Raw genomic sequence first — 25,715 nt, 5'->3', positions numbered from 1 at the left:
CACTTCATCCATGACACCTTGGTGCCAGCCAGTTCTGGAAGGTTCTGAAATGCCAAGCAGGCTGCTCCTGGGGTGGCTGTGTGAGAACCCTCTCCATAGGATGGAAGGTGACTTGCTTCTGAGAAAACATGTTCAAATCTCAATTCTAGAGCAACTCACAGTACCTCCAATGTAGAGGGGCGTGTTGAGGCTGACAGAAGACTGTTTCTGGAGCTTTCCTAGACTCTTGGGAGCTCCCTTGTCCACCACCAGGTTCAGAGTTTGATTCAGCATCACGAGTTCCACACTGTGAAACTGCCCATCGTTTACTGTTTCCACACTAAAATGTAAGAGGGGAAAAAAATAATAATTAGAAGATGAACAAGGAACAGCCTCTGCTTCTGTGACATCTGTCCTGTGGTACACCGCGCACAGCACAGCTCTGGAGTGCCCTGGAGTTTGCAGTCACAGTGTTCTCAGCATTTCCTCCAGCAGGGAGATACAGACTGGCACTCAGCTGGTCCTATGCAAGCAGTACTGACACGTGGAACACTTCAGAAGGCAGCTAATCCGGAGAGCAGCCACTGAGGTGCTCTTCCCAGGGCAGAAAAGCAACTGTGTAGCTACATGACACACTGGCTTTGGTGACAAAACTACCAAAAAATCCCATTCTGTGCTCTCAGCCACAGTTTGCTGCCCTCTGTCACACTGACTGGTGCTCATGCAGCAGACTGGATCTGCTGACTGAAATAATTCCTTCTTGTATGGATAGTTTAAACTCAAATTATCTCACAGGGTCAGGAGAGATTGTAGTTTGGGGTGAGACAGCAAGGGCCTCTGAAACCAGCATCTCCTCACAGCAGCAGTGTCTTGGAACTACATACAAAGGAATAAGGACAGACTGAGGATCTTAAAGCCAGAGAAGGAATTCAGGAGGTTTTGGCTTATAAAGGACCAGTGTGCTTTGTTCAACATCAGACAATCCGACCTGAACACAAGGAAATATGACAAATTGCTACTCCTTTTGGGGAAACATTAAGGTGTAGATTGAAGCTTGAGGGTAAAACAGTAGGAATTGTTGGGTGGTGAGGCAGGGAGCAGGCAGCCATCTGAGCAGACAAGATGTTCAAGTAGTGTCTATTTATTACTTTAACACTGATTTTTCAGATGCATGAAGCCTGCAGCAACCTTCTAGTCTGCACCTCAAACCATCTTCACCTTCATCTCCTCTTCCCTCCCCCAGACATTAACAGGGCCAGTGATATTCCATCTGTGTCACACTATCATTTTTTTATTTCAGGGCAGCTTCGGCTCTCAAACCTTTATGCTGCATGGTGAAACTCTCTGAAACACCACACTGGTTTCATGCACTCCTGAAAGCAGGGAGGGGCAAGGGTAAGATTACCTGCTCTTGGGAAAACTGGGGTGGTAGTTACAGATCTGATGGGATTTTCCCACTGCTATAGGTGTAATTTAAAATGTGCACTCAGACACCAGGGCATAGTAAGATCTGACAGCAGTAGTGGTTGGTCTGGAACCAGCCTGTGGGCTCTGAGAACTGCCCACATGCAGTGTTGCCTGTGAGCATCCTTTCCCAGATTCCTCCCTTCAGGCTGGGGTGCTGCTATGTGTGGATAACGACAGAACACACCAGCTTTGGGCATTCCTGAGATACTGCTGGGACAACAGCCTGGATTTGGGGTTGCTGTACACCACAGCACAGTGTCCAAGTTTGGGTTTCTGCTCATTCAGAAAGCCCATAAGCTTAGCATCCTGCCACAGGAAGTTACAAATTTACACGTCAAGTTTGTTTCAGGTGATTTGTAAATTTGCAAGGTCAGTGTGTCTGAGCTGTTTACCCACACTTTCTTCACTGTCAGTGGAGAGGAAGAGACACACTCATCTCTAAGGGTGAATCACCTTTTAGATGTGACACCTACATGACATGCTGCCCATCTTTAGTGCCCAGACCTGCAGAATTGATGTGTAATGCTACTGCAGCAAGGAAACAGGGCCTCGACTTCTCAAACAAATTACATGCCTTGGAGGTTACTGGAATTCAATTGTTGCTGGAAGAAGTTTCATTTTTATAGTGTTTTATGGTAGACCTGACATCACCAATTGTACTTGAGCGATGTCAGGCAGGTGTTTCTGGGGATGTGCTGTTTGAGAAGAGCACACTGCTGTTCCAGACTGGAGCTGACCTGCCTCTGCAGTGCTGCTTTCTCCACGGTTTTTTGGGATGAATCATGAACACATAGGCCTTCAAAAGTTCATGTAAGGTAACACAGGTTGTAAGGTGAAAGCAGAGTATGAGCACCTTTATGGTGTGGCTTTACATAAATGAGTTAGTTCTGCCGCAGAAAGGTTCCCAGGAGAGCTCTGCTGGCTTAACCACTCATTCCTGACCTGCAGGGAAGCACTGGGCTGTGGCTGCTGCCCATGTTCAGGATGGTGAGAGAGCCCTGGGGAGAACTCACCAACCTGGAGCTGATGGTACAGTTCAAAGTGTTTAAAAGAAAAAACATAAAGGTTTGGCACTGTACAAAAATGCAGATCCAGTTGGTCCAGCAGATGCTCTGGATCAGAGCACTTGTATCAGGGCCCTGGCAAGGGCAGCAAGTGGATGAGAGGCAGAGGATGTGTGCTGCACTCACTGCCCAAGGGGCTGAGCCTGTGCCCCTGGCAAGGGCAAGCCTGTCCCCACTGCCCCCGGGTGCACTGCAGCGGGGCCACACCTCGAGCACAGCACTTCGTGGATTGGCAACTTCAGTAAGTTTGGAAACAGCTGCTCCAAACTTTGTGTTTGGATACTCTGGAATTCTGCTAAGTGTCTGCTTCGTTATGAGGAGCAGCTGTGCTGCTGACTGGGTGATCCCTCTGTGCTCCCTGCTTATCTCACTGCTCTCTGCAATGCCTGACTCCCAGGGGGGAAGCTCTTGGACTTCCAGCTGAAAGGTGCGAGATAAATGGAAATGCACGTGTGGGATTGTTAGTCACTCACTGTGCTGTGCAGAAGTGCCAGTGAAAGGGAGAAGTGGAGCCAAACCCCACGGGCTGTGAGAGCTGAGCCCTGTGGAGGTGGGATGGATGGCTGTAGGATAGGGAGCCCTTCCCCAGCAGGATCAATAGCTGAGGATAACACACCAACCACGTGCGTATCTGCAGAGGGCCAAGCAATTTCCATTTGTCGGAGGACAACATTATCACATCTGGCAGGAGTGGCTCTTCCCAGAGGCAGGATTTCACAGGCATTCATCACCTACTCTCCACAGGGTGTGCTTTTTCCAGATTACACCCTGACTAGCAGGCAAACAAAAGTCTGTGAGTCCTGGGGATGGAAGCAGCCACCCCACATGGTGCTCATGCCTTTCAGCCAACCCAGAGCTGGTATTTTTGTTGGAAAGGGAGTGAGAGGTCCCAGTCTGCAGGAACACATGGATGAGTATTACTCCGTGCTGATTCTTTCACTTTTTAACCCGGAATAAAAATAATCTTTGCCTGAACTTTTGAGAAACAAAGCAACTCACAGCCATCACCCAACACTGCAGTTTTGTAAAGCAGATAAAGTTAGAACAGGCAAAGCACTCATTTGCTGTTTGCGAAGACACAGAGATATGATAGAAAAGCTGAATGTGGACAGCCGGGATGACAGGAAATCCCCAACCAGCAGATACTTGTGTGAGAGCACTTACTGCTGCTGCTGACGGAAAGGCATTCAGACGCCTAAGGATTCCGAGATGGAGACAACCGCGGGGGAGAGAGCAGCGGTGGGAGAAACACCGCACGAACTCTGCGGAGAGGCTGTCCCGTAGCCGGGCCTTTCGGAGCCCCGGCAGCCGGCGGAGACAGCCGGAGACTGCGGCTTGGCCGGGGATGAAGGGCGGCGGCCACAGGCGCTGAGCAGCGCACGCCGCTGCGCTCCGCTCTGAGCGGGGCCCCGGCCAGACCCGCCGCCCAAAGGCTCCTGTCCAAACCCTGACTGAACTCCTGACACCGGGCATCAGGGGCTCGGACAGGGCTCTTCCTTCGGGCACTGCCCGCGGGATGGAGATACCCGCCTCGAGTCGGCACTTAGGGGATTCCTCCGGCCGCCCCGCACCGAGCTGCCCGCTCCGAACGTGGCGGCGTGCAGGCCGGGAATGAGGGCTGACAGCAGGGAATGCAGGGTACGGGCAGAGAATGCGGGCCGGGAATGCGGGATACGGGCAGGGAATGCGGGCCGAGAGCCGGGAATGCGGGCCGGGAATGCGGGCCGAGAGCCGGGAATGCGGGCCGAGAGCCGGGAATGCGGGCCGGAATGCGGGCCGGGAGCGCGGTGCAGCGGCGCGGACGGGCGGCAGAGGGCGCCGTGGGACCGCGAGTGGAGCGGGGACAGCGCCGCTGCCGCTCCTCTCCCTGTCCCGATCCCGCTCCTCTCCCTGTCCCGATCCCGCTCCTCTCCCTGTCCCGCTCCCGCTCCTCTCCCTGTCCCGATCCCGCTCCTCTCCCTGTCCCGCTCCCGCTCCTCTCCCTGTCCCGATCCCGCTCCTCTCCCTGTCCCGATCCCGCTCCTCTCCCTGTCCCGATCCCGCTCCTCTCCCTGTCCCGGTCCTCTCCCTCTCCCGGCCCGCTCCCAGCCCCGCTCCGGCCCCACTCCGCCCCGCGTCACGGTGAAACGGAACCATCCCGTGCGGGCACAACGAGGGACACCCGAGAGGTAGGGCAGGACGAGCCCAGGGGCCGCCGGAGCCGCAGCCGCCTTTCCCGGGGCGCTAACAAACCGTGTGCCCCTCCTGAGATGTTTCCAAGCCGGCAATAGTCAGGAAATTCTGGCTGACTTCAACCGCAGCATTTTTTGCCATCGCCATTGGATATTATATAGTTTCCTACATATCTTCGTGGAAAAAAAGGGGAGGGATTCCGATTGAAGAGTAAACACTTGAAGTGTAAGCAAAGCTTTCCAGGAGTTTAATAATTAAACTTACTGAAAAGTGAGCAGCAGAAGGAATCTAAAGTTCCCCATAACACCAAGTGATTCCTCAGGAGGCAGGCACTGCTGCTCTGGTTGTGGTCGGCAGCTGGTGAGGACCCACCTGGACGGGCATTTCCCCCACTGTGCTCAGTCCCTGCAGCATCCCTCCTCCTCTCCTCCATCACACTCCTCTTTTCACAGCCCACTTTGCCTTGCACGGTCCAGTACACTGCTCTCACTGAGGTGTCCCTCATGGAGAGCTGGCCATGGCATCTGGTCAAATTTGACCAAAAGAGGAAAATGGGATGTGAGGAGAGCCCAGCTTCCAAATCCCTGTGTCCACAGCCTTCTGCTCCCTCAGAGCTGCCCTCCCAGGGGAGGGAGGCCACTGGAGAGGGCTCCATGAAGAGACATTAACCTTTCCTCGGGGAGGGAACTGGCCGGTCCTGCAGAGCAGCTCCAGCAAGGAGAGCCAACGGAGCCATTGCACAGGGCACTGCACACAGCCATGTGGCCCCTGCTGGGAACTCAGACTCCAGAACACAGAGAAATGAAGAGAAAGGGATGTGTATTAAACACAAACCCCCAGGGAATACAGGAAAGAACTGATTTCCACTCTCATTTTTCAGCTATTTTCTCTTCTCCCTCCTATATATTTTCTTTCCCCTGTACTCCAGCCCCGAGCACATGCAGATGTTTCACTGACTCCCCTTGCTCTAACACCCATGAGAGATTTAGAGCTGAGCCACTATAAATATGCCAGTGAACAGAAATGCATTAAAGGATTAAAGTATTCAATTGGAACTTGTAAAATTTGGGCTTTGGGGTCAGAGGTTTTTTTCACTGTCTAGTAATATACCTTAACTGTAGACAGCAGAGAACAGCAGGGCAGAGGAATCAAAACCAAAAATAGCTTTAAGTATCGCAGCAAACCATGTCACTGAGGAGATATATAACCATCAATTATGCAAATGAGAACATTAATTCATTAGCTGCAGTTTCCAGATTTTCCTGACCTCTGTCTTAATGGGGACATGCCTCATTTGACACAGAAAACAAAGGAAACACAAGGATGGTAAGAGACTGGGGATGAATACCATGGGGAACATTGAACTTTGAAAATCTTTGAGAACATTTGTTGTAGAAGGAATAAACAAAATACACGTCCAAAAGAGCTAAAGGAGATTACAGCACCAGAGTAGAGGTACCGAAATCAAGATCTCAAGGTGAGAGGTGCAGGGAACTGCGCTGAGATGTCAGCAGCTTGGGAGCTGTGAAACTCACAGTGTGCCAGGCTGACTGCTGGTACCAGCAGTGATGGGTTCTCACCTTTCCAAGCTACACTTACCTCCTACCATAAGTTCCAGCTATAATCAGTCCTTGGCCTAAAATAGATTTAAACTTCTCCATGGCAACAAAGGCAAAATCATAATTGGAGTGGTGTTTGTGCTACCTCCACAATAACACATCACTTCAAGCACTATCATCTTCAGGAGCTAAATAAAAACCACATGTTGAGAAAAAAGTATGAAAAATGCTAATGAAACACAGGACTAGGGAAATAAGAGGTGAAAGGAATATTAAAGCACTCAAGTTCACTTTCAGCTTGAAATATACTCTTTTGTTATGTTCAATCCTGTTTTACATGACTTGAGTATTAGGTCTTTTAGGCTGAGAGTACTCGACATGAGGAGTTTTTTCTTTGATACCTCCATTTTAATTTGCTTGGTTTTATACCTTTTCTCCTACTTACAACTTTTTAGACCACCCAAAAAAACCATCTTTGTCTTCTGGGTGTTTACAGCCCTTGAACACTGGCAGCTGATTACCGTATCTCCCTTAATGATCGTTGGGCCAGGCTATGCATATCTAATTTCCAGCCATAATTCAATTCCTGCAGCACCCCTGCCAGCAGTGAAAGTCATTGTATTACAGACTTTCTAAGGGAAAAGTAAGGACCTTTTTTACACCTCTGCAACATGCAATTAACACAATCCTGACCCCTTTCCCTAGATGATTCATAAAAGGGTCAGACACCCAGCCAGGGCAAACACTGCATGTTTGCAGTGGATTCTCATAGTGTCCCTGACCTGGATCAGGTCCCACAGCTCCCTCCAGCCCCACTGCTGGGAGCAGAATTTGCTGGGAGAAGCTGCTGGAAGCAGAAGCTGCTGTCTCCTGCACTCGCACCAGCAGAGCTGGATACCTCATTCTGCTGAGAATCTGTTAAAGCAAGTGCAGTGGCAGTAAAAACAGCTGGAATGCACTCCTCAAGCCCAGGGCCTCTCCTGAGTGACAGATCAGAGTGTTGCTCCCTGCCCACCCTCTCCCTGGGATGTGTTGGCTCCTCACTGCACATGGTGGTATCACAAGCTACTGTGTCCTGGTGTCCTCACAGTGATGTGCATCAGACAAAATAACAAACCCACGAAATACAGAGTGTAAAAAAAAAAATCAGTCAGAGATTCTGCAGTGCTATTGGGTTGTGTGAAATCTGGTATCCTTATAAAAACAGCACTGCAAAAAGCAGAGGGGAAGGCAGGCCCTGGCACAGCAGCAGGGTGGTGGCAGCCTGAGTGCCACATCCTCCCCAGCACTGCATGGGTGCAGCTGAGTGTCACACACCAGGACAGGCTGTGACAAAGGCCCTGGTCCCACCAGGGCTTGGAACAGAGCAGGGTGCATGGGGTCACCTTCTAGAAAAACAGCTGGTTATCAAATGGCAGGCCCTGATGAGAAAATCACCAGGTGCCTTCCTGTACAGAGTTGTTTCATCAAGCAAACTTTGCACCATCAGCAGCAGGAAGCAGGGAGCAGGGCCACTACAGAGTACAATTAACAGGGCACCCAGTCACAGTCACAGAGAATGATGGGTTTTACCTGAAATTGGAGGCTAAGCCCCAAGAAAAAGAGTCATACCTATTTAGAAATTGTTTTCACCTCCTCTCTAGCAACATACCTATAGCTGGATCCTCTCCTTCCACAGAAGTGACCAAACCCGTTGATGTCTGACACCACCAGAGCAGCTGCTGTGCCCACCTTTTGCTGCAGCACTGGGGCCAAGCTGTGGCTCCCATTTCAATACTGGGAAGAAGCACTGAAATAACCATGCACAGACCCATCCTGCACCTCCACATGCCCCTCAGCTCCTGCTCTGCGTGTGCTGCTTCCAACAGAGGCTGCACTGATTGCATGCAGAGCCAGCCCAGCACTTGGGGTAGATGGGATATGAATCTACCACACATGGTACACATCTAAACTTCGTGTTACTCATCATGTTCACAAGAAATTTACAGGCAGGAAAAAATAAACATATTAGCTTGCTACATGTTGTTGTAAGGCAAAAATCCCTCACAATTCAAGACATGAGCCCGTCATTAGTGCACAGGAAGTTTATAAAGTCATTTTGACTATGATTAGGTTTATTCCATCACTGTCTATTATGAAAACACTTCAACCTTCCTCTGATGCAATCAGTATTAATCAACTTTGGCAGTGTATTACTGGACCAACGACCTATGGTATAGCAGGAAATTGCCTTTAAAACGTATTTGCAACCTTTTTCCAGCCTAGCCTCTGCTGACAGGGGATGCCTGAGTGCAGCTTAGACCCACAGCTCCAGATTTTGGCCTTTGAATAAGGTGACTTTAGACTCAGAGAATGTAACTTTAGTCATTCCCACAGGACAAGTGGCTTTAGATGACCCATTCCTAACTGCCTGTACCTGGTACCACAGACAGGCCAGCACTGGCTCACTTTGTGAAAGGTTTAGCTTTCTTCTGGTAAAAAGCTCACTTTGAACCACCCTCTACATGTGTGAGACATAAAGTGTGGGTTTGCAGCTTCTGTGTACTCGGACACTGAACTGAAGAGAATGAGCTGGATGGAGGCAGAGAGAGGAGATGAGAAACTGTCAGTCTTGCAAGAGATACTGGAGAGATTTACAAAGAAAAAAATTAATTCAGCTTAACAAGATTTTGCCTGCTAAGTCCTTCGGCAGCCTGAAGGACAAAACTTTACCCTTCCTAAGCTTCAGCTCAGCAGGAAAAAGTTTCCGTACTTCATGAAAGCAAATATTTTATTCTGAACCTAATGATAAAAGTTAATCGATATTTTAAGGTCTTGACCTTACATTTTCACTGTCTTACTACACAAAAATTCAGGAAAAACAGGGGAAATGCAATGTTTGTAGCTTGACAGGAACTCACACGCTTGCCATCCTTCTCCCATTTAAGTAACTCCAGAGCCCTTTATAAAGGTAAAAAAATAACTCAGCTATCCTTTGCTTTGGCTCATGCAAGATGTATAAGTCCATTCAAATTTTACAGTTTTTCCTGTGCAGGTCAGAGACTGATGCCAGTTTCTTTCATTAGATTTGATACAGAATCCCTAAGGGGTACCTGAAAAAATAAGAGTGCGTGATAGAGAGAACAAAATGAATTGCAAATATGCAGAATTGTAAAGAGCTCAGCGATGCCTCACAAAGATGTCTGAAAAACAGTCTATTTAGAGCCAATCCAGAGTATTGAACAGGCATCCCACCAGGGATGGGCACAGCACAGGCTGCAGACTGTGAAGGTGATAGGAAGAAAAGAACCAGTCATGCAGTGCACTCTGCAAAGACACTTTTGCCAAAAACTGAGTTTGACAAGCTCTAATAATGATTCTAAGAATAATTAATGTTCTCATTCCTCCAGTACATTCCTCCCCAGAAGGCAGAAAATTAATGGTGAAGCCTCCCAGGCTTTTTCTCCAGATAAGAAATTTCAGCTAAAGAGACAATGGCACAAAATTCCTCCTCCGTGGAAGGTGTGGCTGTTCTTCCACCACCAAAGCAACTGTTCGAGCTCAGCACCAGCAGAAATTCGAGTAGAGGACCCAAGTCCTTGGGGAGCAGCACATCCATTCAGCAGTGGCATGGCCAGGGACAGTGCTAGACACGGAGTTCCAGCAGCTCCCAGGCTGCAGAGCCACAGGCACAGCCCAGGGGAGTGGAAATAGGCACAGAAATTTGCAGATGCCACCGGCATAAGAACCTTGTGTTTGTGCTGTTCCATAGCCTGGAGGGACAGGGGAGCAGGAATTTCACCCTCCAGAGACCTGCAGCACATTTCTGAAACACCTTTTCTGTTTTTCATGCCTTTCTCTACTTTTTATCGTGCACAGGGAAGCAGATTTAATTTGTTGTCTTGCAGTCATCACATCTGAAACAGATACAGTAGGAATGTAAGCTCCTTTATTTCAGGCCTTTTGCTTTAACCACAAGAACATCCATCTATGCTATGTGAGAGTCAACCAGACCATGAGAACTGCATGATACAATCTACAAGGAATATTTTTAATGATGTAGCACTTTTGAAAGCAGATTATGCAAGGATAGTTTTAAAAGGAATTATAATGTAATTTGGGTGTAGTCTCTACAAAAAGACAAATATAATTCATTCTTATCTTTTCCTAACTGCCTCCTTTTTCATTGCTGTCAGGAACTCTGCATGAAAACATATGATTTTACACCAACGACGCCTGCATCTTGCTATTTACCAGATATGACTGTCTGTATGCAACATGGCAATCTGGGAACTCTGGAGGGAATTACATCAGCAGTTGGTGTCAAAGTTCTGTTTTCTATTTCTGTTAGGAAGGATTATTTCAGCATCCAAATCAATATGACTGTATGGCAGCATAAAATCTATTGGAGAAAAGTTTACAAGTGAGGTCTTATCTCTGGCTCAAGGAACAGATGTGGGAAAAAAGACTGAAAATAGGGAGTTCTCCCTATAGAATACAGTTAAACAGATAGCAGTGTCAATGGCTGAATGCTGGAACTATGGAATTAACTGCTCTTTGTTAATTCAAACTTTTAACAATTGGATTGTGGTAGTAAATAAAACCAGCATGTTCCTTACTAGTTGGCATCTTTAAATTAAGGTACAGCATCTGTGTAGAAGATTTACTTCATTTCAAGAACTCGTTGTTGGACTGACACCAAGTACTGTCATGGCATAGAATAGTAACTCTGAGCAGTGCAGAAACCAGGAGGGCAATAAAGCACTCAGAAAAAGCTTCCTGTTCTCATTTGTCCACGTACAGAATAATTAAATAGAACAAAAGAAACAGTAACTAGGAATCCTACTTTAAAAATGGATCTTCTGTAAGAGCTTTACTCTGACGTCCAGGAAACCATCCTTCTGCAGCTCACAAGTGACAGGTTCCAGTAAAAGATGTCAGATTTTCTCCTAAAGTGTGAGTTCTGCCATTGGATTATATTATATTAATGGATTAACTTGTATCTCTCTCTAACTTGATGATAAATGACAGTGAATTTTAGGCATTTGCTTCCACTGGACATGTGCTGACCTTTACCTGACTAGAATGAAAGAGAAGCCCAATGTCAACTTTAACCTTTCTAACCAAACCTATCACAGGGACAAACACGTGTTAAGCAAACCTGAATGTACAGCCAGTTATCTTGGGCTTTTCCAGACTGACTTTGTAATGCACTTCTGGTTCAATCTGCTCAGAGGAGCAACTAAAAAACAGGAACAGGTTTCCTCTGGTAGCCAGAGACAACCTGCCTCCCCAGAGGACTTAAAATGAACCTTTCTCTCCTGGCAATCCTCTCCTATGGCACATCCCTGCCCTGCATTCCTCACTGCAGTCCTGCAGCAGAGCCACTCTCAGGGCTCACAGCAAGCTGAGAGCTGCCCTGGGTCTGGTGCAAACCTTCCCCCAGCTTTGTCCCACAGGGCTGGGGCACAGCTTGGCACTGGAACATGTGGAGTGCTTCACCCCTGTGGAATACTATGGAAAAATACCACCAAGTGGGACTTACTGCTGGCTTCCCAAACAACAGCTTTTATCTTATCCCTACAGGATATTACCTGTATTAGCCAAGTACTTTGCTAATTTTACTGTTCGTAAACACTATTAATAAATCTTATCATTGCCACTCTGATGAGGAATTACAGATCATGCGGCTTGCCAATGACTTCCCACATCCCATCCTGGGAGTACCTGAAATAGCCAACAAAACATCTCAGTTACAGCCCAGGACCAGGTCAGTGACAGATTTCCTGCAGCTGTAGCTGGCACAGCTCCCACCAGGCTGTTTGAAGGCCGCCTCCTCTTCTGGCAGACTTTTGTGGGGAAAACCAAGAGCCAAAGCCCTGCTCATCTAGTCCAAGAAGTGGACTGCTTTGGAGGGGAGCACAACATGATACTACTGACTGTGAAAATTAATCTAACAGTCTTTCAACAGAGCTTTGCAAAGGCAAACAGTCCACTTTTGCTGAGATTGAGACTGAAATGAAACATCTAAACAAGACAAGAGGGAGGAGGCAATAGGGAAGGAAAACTGGTGAGGTCAGGATGTTACAGGTTCTCCTGGCAACCTTGTTTTTAATGACAAATGAAAGCTGTAGAAATTGAAGAAGAGAGTTTCCCAAATAATTCAGGTTGAGAGAAAATGCATCACACTGAACCAGCCATTTGTTTCATCAAAAAGCAGATTAGGAGAAAATGCAAATAGAAGTCCACCTAAACTCACAGGAACCAGGTCCAGGTATAAGAAGACTTTAATTTCCCTTGAGAAAGACTCTAAACAATCTAGAAGGTATTAGTGACACAACTTAGAAATGATGGCCAATGCCTGCGTAATGGAAATAATTGACCATTGTCCAAGCTACTAAACAAAATAGGGGATTTTCTGTTATTTGGTGTTTTCCTATAAAAACCTCTGTGCCAAGCTGGAAGTCACGTCTTAGGCCAAACAGAGCTCATGCCTTAGCTAAAAGTCAAACAGAGAGGTTAGACCTGATCCACTTATGCCTCCTACCCTTAAATCCAATGTTTGTAAAGGGACAAGCAGGTTTTCCTGCTCCTTCTTCAGCCTTTAAGGAAAACAAGTCTTTTAATCTATTTAGAGGCCCTTTCTGACATTCTTTAGCTGCAGTTTTTCTCAATCAACGTAATCTTTTCCCATCGAGCTCCATGCTAATCCCATTTTGCTCCACTCCTTAAACTAATAAAAGATTAGAGTGACATTTCAGAAAGGGCATCGTATTAAGCAGCTTCCTTCCCATGGCGGCAGAGCCGGCGCACAGAATGCAGCGTTAATCTTATGGTAATGAGGTGTCAGTGTGAATGGAGCCCTGCTCCTCCTCCTGTGAGCCGTGTGAAGGGCACGGTGATGGCCAGGACACTGCACCCATGGATGGCCACCCCTGTGCCCCGCCACAAGGCAGCGGCTCCACGGGGTGTTGTTTTTGTGGTGGTGGCAGCGGCTCCTGTCCGCGGTCTGCTGTGCTGATGGCCAGCCAACATCCACATGGACCTGTCACCCCTGTGCTGCCCACACGCCTAACGAGCTTTCCCTCCGTTCTAATTAGAGGCATAAAGCTGTTTATCAACTTCAGCTTTGCTCTAACAGCTCATCAATTGGGATCAGCTGCCACACACAGAGACATTTTTCACACCTATCCATCCAGCTGGTGAAAACCATGGGCAAGCTAATTCCTACAGGGGACAAGCTAGTGCTCTTCCTGCCAGCATATGTGCATTGGTATTATCCAGTTTGCTTTAATACAGAAAGAATGTTTCCATTTTCTTAAAAATGTCACCATTCCCCTAAAGAAAATTCCCTGGGAGGCTCAAGTGTTGGCAAGTGCTGAGAAAACTTTCTGAGAAAAGTCTGAGGTGGGTGATGCGTGGTGACATCCATCCTGTCCCTTGCTCTCACAGGATGCTCTTCCCCCACAGCGTGAGGAGGGCTGGGAGTTGCAGCTCTGCTGCACACATGGTGCCAGGAGTCTGTGCTGAACCCAAAATGCTCTGTGTGGTCACAACTGCATCTGTGCTCAGAGCAAACTGGAGCAACAGGGCTTGAAAATAACAACCAGGGGAGAGAGATGCTGAAGGAACTGTGGACAAAAAGGGCAGCACATCCCTCCTTCCTACAGAAATATCTCCAGGCACGAATTTCACTTCAATGTTTGCTTTTCTTTTTTGTGACTAGTGAATAAAACCTGTGGATTTCATATCCTCAAAAGCCAAGTGTCTGAAGGTCAAACTACCCTACAATTTGCCTTTGCCATTTGTGCTTTTTTGTGGTTGTGTAGTTATTACTGATAAGAAATGGCAAGAATTTCCTTAAGAATATTCACCCTGTAGAAGAGTTCAGCCCTTCTCCTTCTATTTGAGACAGTCTAACCCTGCAGTTGCACATTCACTGTTCTGTCTTGACTGTAGTCACTTAATGCTAGATATCAACAAAGAAATGGATTAATTGGAACTATTTCGAGGACAAAATTCACCAGAAACTGAAATTTACAGTAGATTGGAAAACGCATTTTCCTATAATTACAGGAGGACACAGCATCACTGGTATTGCCAATAAATGTCAATTTTTACCCATGCAGCCTCTAGCTAAGTCTTTATTCTGACTTTCTCATCTAATTACATGCATAAAAGAGACACCTCGAGGTAAAACAAAAGGTTTTTATCCAATGCACATTGCTTAGAAAAATCCTACCTCTCCTCCACCAGTTTTGGAAGTCAACAGTCTTGGCAGAGCTTAGCCACTTACCTGTATACTGTAGTAGGTGGGGAGTTCAGGGTGTCATAGATGAGCCTCACATGTCCTTGGTACAACTCCAGAGCCAAAGGATCATTGTCCCCTTTGTACAGTAAGATGCCATTGTCCTTGTCTGTGGCTACCTGTGAAACATTCAGAACCATATAAGGTTGCTTGAAAATGATTAATAAAAGAAATAAACCTATATTTAAAATCCAACCAATATATGCAATTCAAATATACTTTATATGTGAGCAGCAATGAGAGCAAGAGCCAGGAGGCACAAAAAGGTCTTGGTACCCTTGGGTGGGCTCACAAAGGTCAACTTCCTATTTCACTTGAGAACCAGTTTACAGTTGTCTTCTGAACCTTAGGCCTGTAAGAAAACCCCAGGCCTTGTCTGCTCAATAAGAAAAATATTCTCCAGAGAGGCCATTCACAGCAGCGTGTTTCAAGAAGCATCATGGCATTAAACACCAAGCTGTACAGGATGAAACACAATGCTGTGAATCAGTCAGAAGACACGGAGCATTCCTGAATCATCCCTGGCTGTGTTGCCAGTCTGGGAATCAGAATGTGGAGACATTCTGGAGGCTGGGTGTGTGCCCACAAAGGTGCCTCAGTCGCTCCTTCACATCTCAATGATTTTAGTGATGCTGTTTTACACCACAATGACACAGACTCTGACTTCAGAAGGCTGAAAATTACTCCTCTGTTTTTGGGACGTGTCTCCCTTTTATACTATTCTACACAGACCAGTTTGATTGATGAAACAAAGACAAACCTCTTCAATCACATTGGTCGAACTAGAGGGACATCAAGAAGAAGTCCCTCCTAAGGAAAAGGAATGAAAAACATAGGTAGAGTTTACAAAACACGTCTCTTGTTTACAGAAAATTCTCTGGGAAAAGAATTTCAGAATACCAAAACACCTCAGGCACAGACCAGGGCTACAATTTTAGAGCAGACAAGTGCCTCACAAACTGACTGACTTTCCCAGGACTTTGGCCAGCAGCCCACGCTCCATCAGCACAAGACACAGGCACCTTAGGGGCGCTACAGCCGAGAGGAGACAAACCTGGAGGGAGATGTTGGCCTGGGGGCGGATCTTGGCGGAGGGCAGCTCCACGTAGGAGTCCTTGCCCACGAAGTTGACGGTGATGAGCTTCTCGCAGCGCTGCCCCGCGAAGCCGGCCAGGCAGCGGCAGACGGGCTCGCGCTGCGCCACGATGCACTGCGCTCCGTTCTGGCACTCGTAGTCGTCGCACGGGCTGGTCTGCAGCAGCACCATGGGCGGCGGCGTCTCGCACAGCAGCCCACTGCACAGCAAAAGGGAGGGCAAATGTCACCACTCGGTCACCACTGCGTCCTCGCGGGGCACGGAAGGAAGATGAGAGACTCCAAGTATTTTAGAAAGCAAAGCGCGGACGCGGTGTTTTCTGAGCTTGGGAAGAGTTAGCTCTTCTCAAGGGAAACTTTTCAACCGTTTTTCCTAAAACAACCTTGTGTAAACAATATTCCTTTCCCATAACGACAGGTGTTGTTTGCTACTTCTGTTACTGAGTCAATGGGAGAGGTCTCAGTTCATGGACCAATAACGTGCCTTCTTAGCCCAGCATGTTACAAAAGGGCTGAGTGAATTGTAAATAAAGCCTTCTGATTTCTCCTGCCTTCTGACTGGAGTCAAGCATCTTTATTTTGTGTCCTATTGCAACAGCAAAGAGCATAGAAAAAAAGCCTTTATTGTCTAATTCTTACTATCTTTTATAAGGTGTCCTGATACAGACTTAACATGACTGGTAAATAGGAACGACACCTCTCTAATCCTATTGATTAAACTAGAGAAACAGCAAAACACTACCTGGAGAAAGATTAGTTTTGAGAAGAAGCTTTCTTGAGAAATTTTTACTTGGGAAAAGGTTACCAGCTGCTAGCAGGCTAGAATCTCTCAGACCCAGAAATATCAGGCCCACACCACTGTTCTCTCATTTTTATTTTGGGTGCTGCTGATGCCATGAGTGCCACCTAAAACAGAGGCTAGACAAGATTAGAATAAAAGTGGGTGTTTACTGAAGGCCTTCAATAAATACCTGCTTTTATTCTCCTAATCTTGTCTGACCTCTGTTTTAGGTAGCCCCTCCAAGGCATCAGTTTCTGGTGCCCCAGGTGGGACAACGGTCACAAGTTTTTCATACAGTATAAGCTTGGTCCATTTACATATCAGGGGTTAATCCTCCAAGCCAGTGCAGACACTGAGAGCAGCCTGTACTGCCCTTTGCACTGGTTCTTCAGCTCTGCAAGGCACTGCAGCCTGGCTGAAACAGCTTCCACCCGTACTGTGCTCTGCAGAGGTTCCCAGTGAAATCTGTGAGCCATTTAAGCCCAAACCTGACACCTCCCCATCCTAGATCTGTGATTTCTGTGATTTGAGTCTACTCTGCTCTGGTAAGTGGCAAACAAGGGAACTTCTTTCCAGAGGTACCAGCAGAACAGAGCACAGCTAGCCCAGCCTGTGAGCTTCGTTCTCCCTAATGCCCCTTGTTTTGTGCTGTCTTCAGCAGCAAGTAGAGAACAAGAGGAAAAGTCAGTGTATATAATTTTAATTTTTTGGAAGTTAAAAATAATCATAATAAAAAAAATCCATGTGACCCGCAACAGCCTCCACTAACAGAAAGCAAATGTTGGAAGAAGCCAGAGTGTCTGTGCATAGTGCTGGTGAAAGATTCCCCAAGCTCCTGGTCTGGCTCCTGCACAGCCTTGCTGTGAAACCCCTCTGGTGCATGGCTTTACCAGGGCAGCTCTCCTGATACTGGCACCTAGAAATTATATTAATGACAGTGTCTGTCAAGGCCCTTTCCTTTTTAATTTTAAACATTTTTAAAAAGTATATATTTAGAAATAATTAATAGGATTTATTTCCCCAGCAGTGGAATGTGGAACACAGCCTGACTTCCAGAGCCTGGCTAAGTCCATTCTGCCTGGTACAGTCTCATTTATTTAAATAATCACTGCGAGTTCCTTTGCATCAATCTGTCCCAGTGGAGAACTCGGAAGCATCTGCACCACAGAGGAGCAGTGCTTCCATCAGGCTCTGCAGCTTAATGTGTGCTTCCCCAGCAGAGCTGCATTTATCAGGCAACACTACTGTGAGGCTGATTGCTGGAGGGAAGCTTTGAGAACTTGGGGTTTATTCAGCAGGGCTCACAAATTCTCTAAAATGTTTTTCATCTGCAGGGGGCAAATGAGTGCTATTTTGGGAAGAAAACACTGAAAACTTTTCAGGAGGAAAGCATATTCTGCAGCTGGGAGAAGCTGGTGAATGCTAAGGAAAGGTGCTGCAAGGAGCACAACTACACCTGACGAGTGAATGGGAAATGGTGCAATGGGAGAGTGAGTGTGTGCATGGTGCCACTATTGATTTTTGGGGCTGTCATGAGAGCCTCAGTGTGCATGAGGTCCTACCTACACTGTTCAGAATTACCCCAGTGCCATTTGTTCAGCTGTGTGAGGATGTAAGTTTTAACATATTTTTAATGTGTGGCTCCAAATGGCTTTGACACACAACGTAGTGACAACCATAAAATCACTACAGGTTTGTGCATTTATTACAACAGCATAAGCTCTGGATAATTGGGAGGGCACTCTGCAAACTCACTGCTGGGAAATGATTCCTGATACTTAGCCAAAAAACTTTATATTAATCATCATCTTAGGTTTCCTAGTTACCTTTGTCAGACCACTCCTTGTGTTCTCTCCTTTTCATCAACACCTGCAGCCTTCAAACACTTGCAGAGTTATCTCCTTGCCACACATCAGCGTGCCCAAGGCAGCTGCAAGGACAGGGGAATCTGTAACCCTGAACATCAGAAGGCTGAACTCTGTCAATCACCATATTTGCATTTGTAATCTTAACAGGAAAAAACCCAAACCTCAGAACCCCCTTCAGAGCAGCAGGCCTTTAAACTACAAAAGGCTTGAATCATGGGAAGAATAATGAGATCATATTTTGTTAGCAGAATTTTAATCCTGAAATCAAACAAGATCAGGGACTATTCTGCATGGAGAACACATGGGGCTCCATCTTGCTGTCTACATCTTGGCAGAGCGAGTGTGGTAGTGCTCAGTGTGAGGTTTTTTCCCCCAAAGACCCTTGTCCTCCTTGCATCTAGCACAGGAAATTTAGAGAAGTGGCATGGACTAGTGGAAAAAAAAAGCAAGCAAACAGGAGAACTCAAGTTAACCCTGGCTGTGCTGTTGGCAAGCAGTGGGACTACTTTGCTTGCCCATGGCTGCCTTGGGCTGTGAAGTGCTGTCTAAGCTGGTAGTTTAGTTTTGTAGCTTAGTGTAGAAAGATGCTTCCTCACCTTGGAGGACTGTTAATGGAATGAGATTCCCTCCTTTGGTCGAGAGAGAAGACTGGACTGTTCCAGGTTCTGCTCTTGATGCCCCTGGTGTGAGACCAGACAACCTGGGGCACTCCCTAGATTTCCAGCAGAGCTCTGTGGTACATGGGAAGGGACCAGACCAGTCTCCCACCTACCCCTGCTGCTCCACCCAGCTGTGCCAGCTCAGAACATCTCTGACAAACACTGTGACTGCTTTCCCAGAAAAATCCCCTCACATTCATCACTGCATAGTGCTTACAGGCCTTAAAAAAATCAGGGGACCTGCAGCAAAAGTCTCCCAGTCAGTCCCATCTGATGACAGGCTTGAGTTATCCTTGACTCCAGGACTGGCTTTGCAATCCCATTTCTCAACTCTAACAACTAGGTAACACTGAGGATTTACATCCCACAGTCACGTCAGCCTTACCAGTCACCAATCTGCAGGATCCCTAAGGCCATCAAATGGACTGAAGCAGAGAGTGAAACTTGGAGAGAAGGGTATGAATTTGAAATGCAGAGGATATCTGATACCTTGTAAATAACAAGTCTGATTCTGTGAAACCATGGGCTGACATCATGTTATATATCAGTGCCTATTCAGGGAAGGCTGTCTGCTTTGCAACAGAAATGTGTGTTGAGAGGGAGGGAAAAAAACCCCAAACCAGCAAGGATGAAAGCAAGAAGAATGAAAACAGTTGCAGATACAAAGCAGAGAAGATGATTTATAAGTGTTCATGCAATTTCTGCTCTGTCAAGACTGATCTTTTCAGGTACTCCTTCTTTGTCTCATGTGTGTATTTCAAACACAGAAAAGGTTTAGCTGGAAGGAAGCCAGTATCCAGCCCCAGGCAATGATTAGTGAATCCATTTGGAGGAGCACACTTATCTTTGACAGACAGAGAGATTTCCAGGAGTCAGATATATTGGCAGCTGTCAGAATGAGAGGCTGGAAATTTACAGCCTGAATCATACTGAGCTCATCCAAGAGGCACAGAGACACTGCCACAAAATCTTCAGACTCATGTTTTCCTTGCAGCCAGTTGTGAGGGTTCATAAACGCAGTTTTATTATTATTATCCTCTGCTCACTCTGCACATGCAGGGTTTATCTCCATATAACTGATGGGAGTGTATATATATATATATATAACTGGTGTGTGCTCAGTGTGTTAGCAGGGATGGCCGGGGCAGACACACTCACACAGCACCGCCCCAAAATCGCTCTTTCGCAGCAAGAATGGCCAGCCCCGGGTCCGGTTAGGTTGTCAAACCCCACTGCAGGGAGCAGACCGAGGCACAGCCATCCCGGGGAGGCACAGGAGCTGTCAGAGGCCGCCGAGGAGGACAGCACCCGGAGCCCAGCCGTACCTGAAGCCCTGTGGGCACACGCAGGTGTAGCCATTGAGCCCGTCCACGCAGGCGGCTCCGTGCCGGCACTTGTGGCCCACGCAGTCGTCCTCATCCACCTCACAGTGTTTGCCGCTGTATCCCGGCAGGCACTCGCATCTGCAAGGCAGAACATCCCCGTTAATGGCTCCTTCCAACCTGGCAGCCTTAGCACCCGCTGACACTGGCCGGGGAGGTGTTTGCCATCGTTCCTGGCAGCAGCAGAAGCGCGGCTCCGGCCCTCAGAAAGGCTCAGGGCCGAGCTGGCTGCAGTCGAGCTTCTGCAATCTGCGGAAATTCAAGTCGAGCAAAGCACCGCCATCCTACAGCTTCTCCTCAGCTGAGTTTGTGGAGAAGGTGAGCCCCTGGCAGATGTGCTAAAGATGACAATGCCCTCCCGAGCCTTACAGACTCCAGGGGTAATGCTCTGCACGGGCAGTGGCTCTGACTTTGCCAATGCCTGCACACTGCTGGGTGTCTGAGCTTGGCTCTGGGCAGCTTCATGGAGCGCAGGAAGGGAGAGTCCACCTTCCAAATGCAACCAATCTGTAAAAAAACTATAAACCTCACCAAATTCAAAGATAAAGACCAAGTTCTGAGACCACCACCTGCTTTCCATTCATTTGCGAGGCAAAATGCTGCTACAGTTGTGTTTGCAGTGTGTCCTTTGCCATGGTGACACTGCACCTTCTGCTGTGGGGTGACACCATGGGATGGAGCACAGTGGGATGTACCCAAACCTGCAGACATTGCCTGTTGGTCTTATTTTATACAATTCACAAGTTTGCTGTATGAAGGCTGCATCAGCATTTCTATTTTTAAGTCTTGCAGAAGTTTATAACCTGACAATAGAAAATGCATCCCAAAGTCTCTGACTTGGATCAGATCTTTTGGGATTGCTGTGCAGCCTTTTTTTGAATCTATACTGTAGACAATGTTTAGTCAGGGATACTCTTTAGTCCATAAAACAAATTTTACTCCTCCCAGCTGGATGTAGTTGCACATCTGGAAAACAAAAGGCATACCACTTCAACCAAATCAGAGGAAGAGCTACAGATAATTTCAGCAATAAAAGATAGGTTTGTGCTATTGTTAGGGCCTGTGGTTGGACCCAACGTGCTAGTCACTGAGAGCTGAAAGAGGAGAGGCATTATGAAGCTGAGGATGTGGCATTAGGAAAGAGACTTTTGCTCCATCAGCCTGTTCAGCTGGCCTCCTCCTCCTCCTCCTCCTCCTCCTCCCTGCCTGCAGCCTGGTGGGGTAAATGCAGGAGGAGGCACCTTGTGGAAAACCTCTTCAGAGGAACTGGACACACGGGACTCATGAGGAAAAGCCACTTCCACCTCCCAGGCAGCAGTCATTGTTCTGACTGCTGCTCTGAGTGACAGCAGGAGGCTGCTGGCAGCTCCCAGGGCAGGGCAGTGAGCTGGGGGACAGTGCAGAATACAGCAGTGTCCTGCGAGTGCCACTGGCCCGGGAGTGGCTGCCAGGGTGACAACAGCCACCCCACTCAGGCACACACAATGTGAGCTCCAGTCTCCCTTTCAGAGCGTGGCCTGACTGGCTGGAAATAGCACCTGGAGGAAATGGGGCAAATGTTCACCTGTGGCTGTGATGGGCAGGGTCAGGGGCATGTGGACACTCCACCCTCCCTGCAGGAGAGGCCCCATCACCAGCCTCTGCAGCCACAGGAGGGTCCATGCCCACCTCTGCATGTGTGAATTGCTTTTTCACACCTTGGTGGCTCAGGGAATACTGTGATTAACATAACGGAGATGACAAATCTGAGCAAAGAGCATAAACCAAAAAGTGTTCCTGCCCCAAACCCTAAGAAATGGGCAGCGTTTTCTGGCAGCACTGCAGACACACCTGCAAGGAAATAGTGTCAATCAAAAGACTGTGAGGGGAATTGGCAGCATTTAATCCTGTTGTTTTTTATTGATCCCTGCAGTCCTAATATAAAGTGATGTAATAATGAACAATGTGCAGTTCCTTATTCAGGGCTGCCATGCATCAATTTTATGATGTGTATTGGCTATCTCAGTAATGACAGAACCACCACTTTTCTCTGCGGGGCTGCATTAAATCAGCATTTTAAGCTGTCAGGTAATAATTCCAAGCTTTGGAATAATAAAGTATATTTATATCATGCTCCAACATCAATACAGTGAATGGAAAAACATGCTTCTTTCTTGAAGTTATTTTTTGGAAGTAATTTCATTGTGTTAAAGGTTGGTGTTTTTTGTTTTGTTTTCTGGCATACAGAAAGCTACTCTTCTTCTATATAGTAACAGCATACTAAAGATGTGGAGGCTGGAAGGGAGGAAAGCCACCTGCAAATTTAACTCCAAAAGCAAAGAGCTCTGTGCAGCCAAAGACATACAGAAATAGTCCAGCCTGCTTCCAGGCTTGGCTTTAGAAGCATGGAATTCCTTTTGGGTCAGTCTTCTCTTAGCTCCTGGTGTGTCACATCTAGGCTGAAGCTACCAAAAAATGCCTGCCTGAAGTCTAGGAGGTGAGAAATTCAGCCCCAGGAGTTCTTCATCTGGACTCTTCCTAGAAACTCAGGGTCTGTGCCATCAGGGAGTGGTGGCATGGTAACTCCATCCTTATCCCACAATTCCACACAGTGCCAGCAAGGGACTGAGTGTCAATTAGTAAAAGTCTGACGCAGTAAAGAAGATGGCAAAGGAACCTTCATGTTCAGATCCTGGTAAGAGAGCGATTTACATGATTAGATAGTTATCTCATTTCCCAGTGATCATCTGACACCACTGCAGTCGGAATCTTGTTTTCTGTTACAGCCTTGGAGTGATGGCAACATTCCCAGTATCACAGAGAGCCTAAAAACCTGTCCAGTGGTATTTAAATTGTTGGCCTATCTGAGGGAATTTGCATCTGCATGCACTCAAAGTCTGTTGTATTAAAGGCATGAATCATGGCTTCTATCGCAGGCCCAGAATGGAATTTCCCTCCCCACATCAATAAATAACTTGGCTTCCTATTTTTTTTCCCTGTCTTTATCATCTTTTCTTCCCTCTGCAGAGCTGTAGACTGACTAGAGCCGAGGGCAGGACAGGCAGACCGGTGTGTCCTGCTCACATGCCCAGGGCACAAACAGCTCAGGGACAAGCCTGACTCCAGCCATTAACACTCCCTGCCTCTGGAGCAGACAGAGGACAGCCAGGAGCCTGACTCCTCCTGCAGGAGCATTGTCCTGCACCACCAGGAGATCAGGCTGCTCAGGGATCAGCTACAGCACAGGAGCAGAGGCTGCTGTTTTCAGTGAGCCCCAGCAGCACACACACAGCACTGCACTACTGCTGAGGGCTCATTTCTGAATGGTTTGGTGCCACTAAAGTATGAAACAAAGAGCTTGGACACTCTACATTCAAGGCTCTTTCACCTCTGAAGTTTGGCTGCTAGAAAGCAACATGGGACAGTAGCAGTAAAGAAAACACGATTTTTCTGTAGCATTCCATGAATAGTGGGAAGAATAACACAACAAACAGTAGCAGTTTAAAGCAGTTATTTAGGCTCCCCTCAAGGGTTTGTGGCCCTACTGTGAAGAACAGTTTTCTAGCAAGCATGTGAGAAGAAGTATCTTATTTACTGAAATTGTTTGGGTGGCAGGTATGGCAATGCTTCCAGCAAGGGGAAAACCATCCAGGGCCACAGCTGTCTCCATCCCTTCCTGCTCTAAAAGAAGGTAATTGGAGTTATAAGCCTTCACCTCATAACAGGATGTACCACTGAATTAACCAAAGGTACTGGATTAACCAAATGATGGATTAACTGGGAATGAAACCTGGAAAGAACATCAGGGACTATTTATGCACTGGCACACACCTCCTTGTCCAGTGCCTGCACATCAGTTCAGGAACCATCCCAATCATTTAACAGCTTAATCTTCAGGATTTGGAAACATTTCTGTCTGCAGGCTTTTCACCCAGAAGAAAGACTTGTGTGGTACTGTCTGACTGTCCAGCAGAGAGTCAGCTGCCCTTGAGATAGCCATCCTCTCTAAGATTTTGGTTCATTTCAACTCTCTTGAAATGTCCTGTGTGTCAGTTTACACTGTTCTGACACGCTGGTTGCTTCACAGGACGCAATCTGACCCTGCTGGAGGTTACTAGGAAGAACAAAGCCTGCTTTCCCTCTCCTGGGTGTGCAGGACAGAACCCCAGGAGGGAATCAGTGAGCACTGACTCAGGGCTGCACTGTGGCTGTGAAAACAGCCCTAGGGGAAGGTGCAGAGAGCAGCTCTGCACCAAACCCTCTTGATTTGTCTCCAACGATCGTTTCCTGACAAGCTTTTCACAGAGCTTGACTTTTCAGCTGTCTCTATTTGCTGAATTGCTCTGGCAGCCCTTGTTTTGACAAGCAATGCATGCTGCCCCTGTGCACCTCTCACACCTCCCCAGGTGCTGTGCTGCCATCCGAAACACCAGGCTTCCTTCTGCCCCTGTGAAACAGGCAGTGTCATTCCCAACGGGGAAATGCCAACACAGACATCTCCAAACCCCAGGTGAGCCAAGCAAGGCCAGTGGAGAAGGTGGCTCCTGAGCTGGAGCCATGCAGCTCTGGATCTGTTAAGGCTCCTGTTACACTGCTGGAATTTACAGATGCCCTAAGGAACACATAAGGAAACTGTCCTTGATTTGTGATGTAGGATAAGGTACTTTGCAGTGACTGTTCCATAAATTCTCCTATTGCCATGCTCTATTCCAGAATAATTCCTCTGCTCTGAGGGTACATCCATTACTTTCAAGTAAAGCACAGAAAGCTAGGAAAGTATGGATGGATGTATTGAAGTTAAAATGTGGCACAGACTGAAGTGTATGTAGTCTTGCATTATTTGTGTTAATTTTGGTGATCTTTGCTCCACAGCCATTGCAGTACAACCCCAGTCAATGGATGAATGTGTCCTCTGTGCAGAGACCAACACACACACACACTCTCTTACCTGATTCCTTTGTCCAGGGGAACACATTTGGACTCGTGTTGGCAGGGATTGAGATCAGGAACACAGTGGTTAATCACCTCATCACACAGTTCACCTGAGGCAAAGGAAAAGCAAAAAAAGCTGTAACACAGCCTGAGCAATCCTGAACACCCATGATGTCCAGGGATGGCAGATCTCCCTAAGTGCAGACAGCTCAGTAGTTCAGCAGGAAGTGACAAAACTGCTTGTTGAGGGCACATGAGACTTTATTAAACCAGCTCCTTTGACCTCCAGTGACCACACTGTTTCTATCACATGGATTTGAAAGGCTGGTATAAAAAGCACTGATGTATAAACTCCACTTGGAGACAGATGAGGGATCAAATGGGCCGCTCCTGACCCAGAACCTCTTATTTCAAAGCAAGAAAGTGACACAAAAGTGAAGTTGCTCATTAGACCGTAACATTTTCACACGGGCACATATTTCAGCCATGGT

General features: G+C 47.2%; 1 protein-coding gene across 3 annotated transcripts in view; it reads right to left on the bottom strand.

The window, feature by feature from the left end:
• The window catches only part of SLIT3 (slit guidance ligand 3), a 471,665-nt gene that overhangs the window by 9,457 nt on the left and 436,493 nt on the right, over positions 1-25,715 (bottom strand). For all 3 annotated transcript variants that reach the window (XM_066328946.1, XM_066328944.1, XM_066328945.1), the window contains exons 29-33: positions 25,241-25,334; positions 20,257-20,394; positions 15,583-15,823; positions 14,517-14,647; positions 165-319 (exon numbers count right to left, since the gene is read on the bottom strand). In XM_066328946.1, the coding sequence (XP_066185043.1) occupies positions 165-319; positions 14,517-14,647; positions 15,583-15,823; positions 20,257-20,394; positions 25,241-25,334 (759 nt within the window). The remainder of the gene's footprint in view (positions 1-164; positions 320-14,516; positions 14,648-15,582; positions 15,824-20,256; positions 20,395-25,240; positions 25,335-25,715) is intronic.

This window comes from Sylvia atricapilla, chromosome 14, assembly GCF_009819655.1.
Source record: "Sylvia atricapilla isolate bSylAtr1 chromosome 14, bSylAtr1.pri, whole genome shotgun sequence".
Taxonomy (NCBI): domain Eukaryota; kingdom Metazoa; phylum Chordata; class Aves; order Passeriformes; family Sylviidae; genus Sylvia; species Sylvia atricapilla.
This window is presented reverse-complemented; position numbering and strand designations above follow the sequence as displayed.